The sequence below is a fragment of the Labeo rohita genome, chromosome 9, assembly GCF_022985175.1.
Source record: "Labeo rohita strain BAU-BD-2019 chromosome 9, IGBB_LRoh.1.0, whole genome shotgun sequence".
Classification (NCBI taxonomy): Eukaryota; Metazoa; Chordata; class Actinopteri; order Cypriniformes; family Cyprinidae; genus Labeo; species Labeo rohita.
Genome location: NC_066877.1, coordinates 6628374 through 6637625, shown reverse-complemented (window position 1 = coordinate 6637625; position 9252 = coordinate 6628374). Strand labels below are relative to the sequence as shown.

Here is a 9252-nt window from a genome sequence, read left to right as displayed (position 1 = left end):
GATTAGATAACGATTAGCACCCTCTAGTGTACATTCAATGCTTGCACGCCTCAAACTAAATAGATTGTTATTATAAATATCTTATAAAAAACACAAATCACTCTCACACTGAGGGTTATTAACAGACAGCTCCTGAGTTATGCATTTTAGTGAGGTTTCTTTCTTTTTTCCAATAATGTTGTTGACTGTCCACATAGAAAAAGGCCTGTATTTTTTTCATCTTATATTTTTATTAATCACCCAGACCTCACACATCACAGATTTTGTTCAAAACATAAAATTAAATATTAGCAATTCGCCCATTACCAAATAAAATGTAGAAACTGTTCTGGGATGTATGACCTTAGTTTCAGAATTAACAATGTGGATATAAATACTATTAAATTACATAAATTTATCATTAATTTATTAAAAGTTTTTACAACTGTCAACATTCATTCTCATGAAAAGTGACAAAATCTAATAAACAATCTCTTCAAAATGTTGCTGATTAGGACACCGACCACAAGTAAGCGGTCAAGGAAATTTTTAAGTTAGCAAATAGAGAAGTTTTACCTCCTAACATTAATTCTGTGTGTTGTTTGTATGAATGTGAAGCTACTTTTTCAGTTCTGTGATGTGATGCCGTTACATAACAACCCTGCTAAAAAAACAATAGAACCATCACAGAATATTCTAATGGTTTCCACTACAAATACCATTACAAACCATCAACTTTTAATCATTAAAACCATTACAAAACGGTTTTCTGTAGTGTGTTTTGGGACATAGTCCATTAGGGTTTATTGGTTTTAACAAGCCACCAATAGAAGGTGACCAATTACCAGTAGAGGCCAACAGAGCCCATTACAGTTTCCATTCAAAGTCCTGTTGTAACTAGTAAAACTATTACAAAATTTGTGATGGTGTCTGTAGTTTTTTTTTCAGCAGGGAAGAGAGATTATCAGCATTATTAAGCATATCAACATGCAGAGAAAATGTCTTAAAATAGCTTTATACACAAAATATTTGTACTTTTAAAAACTCCAGTTACAGCATCTAAACACACAACATCTCTTATTAAAACATACACGTATACAGTCTAAAATCTAGATGTTGAGAAAAACTTTGTGAACGTTTGTGAACACAATTGGTGGTCATTCTAATTAATTTATTATATTAATATTTTCATATATTTAAGTGCTTCCATGTGTATTCATTTCCTGAATTTATACATGTATATGCCATGTTTCTGCACATTTTAATCAGGGCTTGGTGAATGCAGGATTATTTGATCCACAGAAAGCCAATTTGTGTCCCAAAGTTGAGTCCGTCTCTCACATGGGAGAAAAATAGCTCAGGACGGCAGGAGGTGCAGAGTGTGGAGTCAGACTGGTGTGGGACCCTGATGTCCTCGATGTGTTCGGGTTTAATTCCACCTCTCTCCAGCAGAATTCTAAAAGACAAAGCACGACTTGTAGTAATGTTACGTTCTTATCACAGAATAGGCTTTAAAAATAATAACTATTATTATTAATAATAGTTTGAACATGTATAAATTATAAAATGTATCTTACGTAATGCATTTATCCTCAAAAGTGCTTTATATAGTAAAAACAACCCTAACAAATATATTATACATATATATATATATATATATATATATAAATTAACATTCATAAAAAAACCCACAGAACATAAAACACAACTAAAAGCCAACCAATAAAAAAACTGGTTAGGTACGATTTTAAAAATATAAAGTGTATGTAGAATATGTAAAAAAACGCTTCAGTGTATATAGTGTTAAAAGATGAAATCAATCAGAAGTCTTTCATTAGAATTAGTCTGCAATGCATATATGTGCACCCATTTTCCCCTGGGCAAAACTGTATGTTAATCTTCACATAAATCACCTAAATTTGAGAGGTGTTAATTACTGAGAGTCACTTGAGGGAGTGACATGACCTCTGCGAGTGACACAGAGGACTGAGTGATCAATAAAACAGGTCTCCGGAGTACAGTTGAAGGCAAACCAGGCTTCCGCTGGTTGACCTTTGATGTTTACCTGGTTGCGAGTCTGATGTCGACATAAGGTCTAGATGAGTCTATGTGTCTAACACAATCTGGGTGTATGGCGTGAAACTTCCGGGCCGAATCTTGATCCAGAGTAAAGCAGCAGGGTCCAACAGAAGGCCCGATCACACACACAATGTCTGCCGGCCTGCTGCCAAACTCTGACACCATGGCATTCATCGTCGCCATGGCAATTCCCATGAGGGTCCCCTTCCAGCCTGTGACACACACAAAAAATACCAGATAAACAACTAGTACATTTATGCCGTAGATGGAAGATCATTTCTGGAATATTACTGGAAGATATGACATATAAACACAGAAAATGATCATACTGTACATCTCTAGCTCTGAAATGGCATAAACAAGGATTATGTAAGCACGGCACAGCAATGACAGCAGCACTGAGAATAACTCAATTACATTTACCCTTCTGGGAATACTACAATTCCAACTGCATTTCAGATAAAACAAATTGCTTTCTATGTTTGTGCATCATGAATGTGTATTTTCTCTTTAGCGGCGTTTAGAGTCCCTATGCAGTGTTTACTACTCCCTACTCCCTGAGGACAGGATATCTGCTGAAATTCACTTCACTTGATGAAATGTGTTCAGTTGGAACACTCTACATTGTCATCCCACACAGATGAAACATGAAATAATATATAAATATGACACAATATATTATTAAAGTATTTCTATATTAATACAATACATTAACATTAATAATTTATATAAACATCAAATTATTAATAATTAATAATTAATTTAATCAATATAAATTTACATTTTTAAAAGCACTAAACTGAGTGAAAATATATAAACTAAACAGTTTGGGATCAATAAGATTTTTTTTTTTTTTTTTTTTTTAAAGAAGTCTGTTGTGCTCACCATTTATTTGATCAAAAATACAGAAAAAGTAATATTATGAAATATTATTGCAATTTAAAATTTTCCATTTGAATATACTTAGAAATGTATTTTTTTGTTGGAAACAGTTGTGCTGCTTTATATTTTTTGGAACCTGCGATACTTTTTTCAGAATTCTTTGATGAATAAAAGTTAAAAAGAACAGCATTTATTCAAAATATAAATCTTTTTTTTTAACAATATAAGCCTTTACTATCACTTTTTAATCAGTTTAACACATCCTTGCATGCTGAATAAACATTCTTTCAAACAATGAATGAAAGAAAAAAATTACTGACCCCAAACGTTGAACGGCAGTGTATATTTTTAGAAAATGTTTCTATTTTGTATAAATGCTGTTTATTTTAACATTTTATTCATCAATGAATCCTAAAAAAATATCACAAGTTTAAAAGAAAAATATACTATACATAAAGCAGCACAACTGTTTTCAACATTGATAATAAATCAGCATATTAGAATGATTTCTGAAGGATCATGTGACACTGAAGACTGGAGTAATGATGCTGAAAATTCGTTTTTAAGTATATTAAAATGGAAAAACACTATTTTAAAATGCAATAATGTTTCACAATATTACCATTTTTTCTGTATTTTTAATCAAATAAATCCAGCCTTGGTGAGCAGAAAAAAACATTCTGTTTAATTAAAAAAAAAAAAAAAAAACATTAAAAATCTTAGTGCTCCCAAACTTTTGAATAGCAAGGCATATATAAAATGGCGTGATAAATATCTGTTGCAAATTTTAATATGAACATAAACATCATTTGGTTAAATTATTTGTGTATTTTATTTTATTTAACTATGATCAAGTGTCGCACCCTTTATATCTGTAAACGTCTGCATGCAAAACACACATAAAACTAATTAGGCTCAATAAAACACTGGCACCTGAACTTGTCTTATCACTGTGTTGTGATGTAGGTAAACTTCACTCTCCACTTCCTATTAAGTGATGTATAGATGTTCTCTTTCCCCCTATGCTGTTTGCAGTGCCCTTCAAACTGAACAAGTCAGTTCCCTTCAGACTGGAATCTCATCTAAGTACACTTTGCTGAGAACTTACAGTTGAATGAATTGCACCTTCTGACTTTCCTTTCTTGTTTTTGGTTATATGAAACTTCCTACAAAACTCACTTGAACCTTTAAGTGAATCTGTATTATGCAGTTATGCATATCTAACTCTAATCTATCAACAGTATTATTATTTGGGTGAATGAAACTGATGAAAATGAAAATGACATGGTTAAACAGAAATTAGTCTCTTTGTAGGAGAATTACGATTTTTTGCACATCATGTGACTCACCCGCATGTGCCACTCCAATGACCTTTGCTACGGGGTCAGTGAAGAGCAGCGGCATGCAATCGGCCCCTGGTGCTGCTATGACAACGCCCACCCGATTGGTCACCATTCCGTCGTAACTGTCGGGGGCGGGTTTGCCCATCACCCACACATCACTGGCATGATTACACTGATGTCAATGACAAAGACACATGCAATCAATGTCTAGAAAGACCATTTAGATTTTTGTTTAACAATTAAAAAAGTAATACACACTATACACTATTTATATTTGAGCACTTTTAAACAAAGGTTTAATAATATCATATGAATAATACATTTCTAAATAAGCATAGAAAATGTTTTAATGTGAAAGTTCCGTCGGTGAGGCAGTATTCCAAAAAGAATGCAACTGGAATTTTTGCAAATGAAGCGGAATGTGTTTAGAGTTAAGATATGCTGTTTGCTTATAGACTGACTTCCTCATATTTTCTTTGTGTTAAAGTATACCTTTATGAGGTTGAACTGTTGAGGGTGAAATCCAGCCTGCAGGCCGAGCCGCCGGAGGTTTTCAGCCACGACAGCTCTGGAGTCTTTCCGCCGCGGGTTACAGAAGAGGTTCAGTGAGCTTAAAGTGCTGATGTAGGATATACCTCCAGTACGAGTGGAGTAGCCATGACCGAAGCAGTCTTTGAATGAGAAGGAAATAGAGACATAGATTGACTGTCCGCAAGGCATTGAAATGATGAAATAACATTATATATTTATCAATTCTATTATATTTGAGCTTCTTCTGTGTGTATATTCTAGGTCTTCTAGGACATTCACAGTACCTACATCAGGTGCATCCTGGGATAAACAGTATTGAAGGAGTTCCCATGCTCACTGGCTGTTCCAAATTATCTATTAACTATACAGGATCACATCTGACACTTGAATTAAGGCCTCTAAATTATCCAAATGTTCAAAACTCTGCTGAAAAACCTGTTGTACGCAATCTTCTACATGCCTTCTGCTGTCTGATTGATAGATCATACGTAAAGAGAGTTTTAGTACATTTCTAAAAATGTCCATTTTCAGTTTGTGGTACACATATCTTTTGCTTCATAAGAACGACGTTCATTTTGTTATAAATGTTTTGAGATGAACATATACCGGACTAAAGCAACTCAGGTTTACTTGATTACCCATACATCATTTTTAAGAAAAAATAATCATGTTAAAATGTGAGTATCAATTATAATGCATCAGACTCATTGTATTGCATTGCATTATGGCCCCAAATATTTATTTCAGAAATATTAATCTGCACCCACCTGTTTTATTTTTCTGTATGGATTTAAATCTGAGTGATGAAGCTGCGCTACCCACTAGACAGTGCAAAGAAGCACAGATTAATGTTCACTCAAGTCATAACTTTTCTTTTCTTGAAACAGCTTGTGAAACACCGACTTTTCACATGCCTAAGCGTTATTATCAAGCTATTCATCAACATTTTACTTAAAGGGCTGTGCACATTTATAACTTAAATCCTGGCCAAATAAAACGTTCCCGTGTCTATGATATACAGTACAGTAAAAATCGAACTCTTCATCTTCAAAACCTTCAGCTGAATTGTATTACAGTATTTGCATGTACCATCGCTTGTCCAAAACTAAGCATTATGTCTAAAAGAAAAGTTATGACTGCTGTGTATTTACACTTGACTGAACATTGATCTGTCTAGTTTGTAGCGCAGTGTCACCAGTCAGATTTAAATCCATACAGCAAAATAAAACAGGCTGGGTGCAGATTAATATATCTGAAATAAATATTTCTGTGAAACGCGTTAGGTTGCACAGAAGAAAGCCCAGTCAGAGGACTATTATTTTGTTGAAATAATAATAATAATAATACTTTAAAAATATATATTTTTAAAATAGAAACAGGTCACCTGTATTAAAAGAACCAAGAAATAACAAAGCAACAAAAGCTGTAATTTATTTTAAAGCCTTAAATCTATAGTTTGAATAATTTGTAACTATTTGTACTTGTTATGGACATATGATTTTCTTATTGCTTCACCTATTTTATTATTATGTTTTTAATTGTCTTTGTTTACTTTTATGTAATTTGTGTTATCACCCTTGTATGTTCGTTGTTCTAAAGATTGCAATAAAAAAAGAATAAAAATAAATAAATAAAGGACTATTATTTTGTTGAAGAAACAGAGGAACAGCTGATGACGTCACTGGGATCGCCCACTTGTGTGGAAAACAAATTTTATCCTTTATCCATTTTCTACTCGTGAACCAAAAAAAAAAAAAAAAAAAAAAAAATCTAGCCGAAATCTCGTTTTTTTCGTTCTTCTGAACAAACGAAAAAATAACCCGTTTTCTTGTTTCTTATTTCATTTCAAATTGAAAAACAAACGATCAAAACGTACTGTGGAAGAGAGTTTGAAAGCACATGTGTGAATGAGTTTGATAGTGTGCAAGAGAAAATTTGATAGCACGTGCAAGAATGAGATTAGTAGTTTGCGTAAGAGAGTTTGATAGTGCGCCAGAGAGAGTTTGATAGCGTGTGTGAATGAATTTGATAATGTGAGAAAGAGTGTTTGATAGTGCGTGTGAGACCGTATAGTAGTGTATGGGAGAGAGTTTGATAGTGTGTATGAATGCTTTGTGTGTGCGTGAATAAAGTTTGAAATATGTCTTAAAGGGCCTCTCATAGTTATAGGTCTATTTATTATTGCAAATGAAATGGTGCCAGCTTAGATTCAAAGTTTCTGTATTACTATTTCAATAAAAAAAAAAAAAAAAAAAAAAAAAATAATAATAATAATAATAATAATAACTTATCCAAACTTTAAATGTGTTATAGGTCTATTTATTATTGCAAATGATATGATGCCAGCTTAGATTCAAAGTGTCTGTATTACTATTTCAATAAAAAATTAAATAATAATAATAATAATAATAATAATAATAACTTATCCAAACTTTAAATGTGTTATAGGTCTATTTATTATTGCAAATGATATGATGCCAGCTTAGATTCAAAGTGTCTGTATTACTATTTCAATAAAAATTTAAATACTACTACTACTACTACTACTACTACTACTAATAATAATAATAACTTATCCAAACTTTAAATGTGTTATAGGTCTATTTATTATTGCAAATGAAATGGTGCCAGCTTAGATTCAAAGTGTCTGTATTACTATTTCAATAAAGATTTAAATAATAATAATAATAATAATAATAATAATAACTTATCCAAACTTTAAATGTTATAGGTATATTTATTATTGCAAATGAAATGGTGCCAGCTTAGATTCAAAGTTTCTGTATTACTATTTCAATAAAAAATTTAATAATAATAATAATAATAATAATAATAATAATAACAATAATACCTTATCCAAACTTTAAATGTGTTATAGGTCTATTTATTATTGCAAATGATATGATGCCAGCCCTCAGATTCAATGGTCCCGTATTACTAGTTCAACAAAAATATGCAAACTTAATATGCAAATAATAGTTTATCCAAACTTGAAATGTGTTAAAGATCTATTTATTATTTCAAAATAAATATGCCAGTCCTCCGATTCAAAGTTCCTGATCTTCCGGTATTACTAGTTTAACCAAAATATGCAAATTTAAATAGTATTAGGAACTGTACATAAGCATAATAGTAACAGATCTGAGTGTGATCATGAAAGCGAACATAACCAACCTGAAATTAAAGAAGATCTCAGAATTGTAATGTCTCCTCTGAGCGCTGGTAGGTGCTGTAGAAACGTGCTGAGCTCACGTTTAGCGTCATCTGCCTGAGCGCTGCTGCTGCTGCTGCTGCCTGTGCACTGACCCGCGGGACAGCAGTCATGGGACAGATTGTCAAACAAGATCCTGTACTCAAAATTATACGCAGAAGTGAAGAGGAGCTCCTGGTAGACCTGAAACAATCCCCTCCTGCGGCTCGAAGTCACGACCTTCACATTACTAATGTCCTCATTGTCTATAGCTTGTTTGAACGAGTATAATGCAGCTGAAAGCGAGCTTTTGCACAGGACCTGTGGGGAATTGCTGAAGCCGATAAACATCTCCTGAATAGAGCTTCTAGGAAATCTGTCCGTCCCCACGGAGCCCTCTGGATCCGTTATGCAGAAGACCGGTTCTTGTGAGCCATTCTCGGTCAATGCACAGAACTCGCTGATGCGCTGTTTCACACAAATGTCGTATTGTGAACACCGGACGTGAGTGAGATCCACGACAGTTACTGCAGCCATCTCTAAATGTTAACGGATCATCGCTTGCAGACGCGTTTGTTTCGCTCTCTATGGGATAGTGGTTATGTATACGTGCAAACATACCACACCTGGTTATAAATGTCACAAACAAGGAACTTTTTTTCATTTATCACGAAAATAAAATTTCCTCTGTCCCAGCACTTCCTGAAAAGAGCGTAGCGCCGCCCTCAGTGGAAACTCCTCACCAGACGAGCGCCTCGCATGTGCGCTTTCTTCAGGTGCAGACATGCAATATATAACAGCACGTGACATTTCTTAGACACAGAATTTCCAGTGGGTTGCTACTGATTTTTCATTCTTTTTTGCAAACATGTCTGTCAGATTTCTTAACGAACTTCCACATTAAAGACAGAAAATGAACATTGCATTTTTTTTGCTACTTCCTGTTATCATATGTGACTCTGGACCACAAAATCAGTCATAAAGGTCAATTTGTTTTTAAATGTGTTTTTTAGGATAGGACAAAGTTTGGCCGAGATACAACTATTTGAAATCTGGAATCTGAGGGTGCAAAAAACCAAAATATTGAGAAAATGGCCTTTAGTAAGTAAATAGTAAATACAAATTCATTAAAAATGAGAATATCACAATAATATGGCAAAATAGTTTCACTTGTTTGAACTGGTTTATGTTCATGACACGGAGTGCTGACATGGAACTTCTGACATGGAAAACAGGCAAATATTCCAG

The 9252-nt window shown here is 33.5% G+C and overlaps 1 protein-coding gene across 2 annotated transcripts; it reads right to left on the bottom strand.

Annotated features, from left to right (window-relative positions):
* Positions 1-978: 978 nt before the first annotated feature.
* On the bottom strand, positions 979-8767 carry lacc1 (laccase (multicopper oxidoreductase) domain containing 1). Of its 2 annotated transcripts, none has more exons than XM_051119840.1 (5): positions 7989-8767; positions 4776-4954; positions 4290-4455; positions 2045-2270; positions 979-1435 (listed from the first exon to the last, which is right to left on the bottom strand). In XM_051119840.1, the coding sequence occupies exons 1-5, from the start codon at positions 8539-8541 to the stop codon at positions 1267-1269; spliced, it is 1293 nt and encodes a 430-aa protein (XP_050975797.1). In that variant the 5' UTR covers positions 8542-8767; the 3' UTR covers positions 979-1266. The 2 variants fall into 2 exon arrangements, with proteins under 2 accessions (XP_050975797.1, XP_050975798.1); XM_051119841.1 differs by lacking the exon at positions 7989-8767 and adding an exon at positions 5099-5322.
* Between the last annotated feature and the right edge of the window lie 485 nt (positions 8768-9252).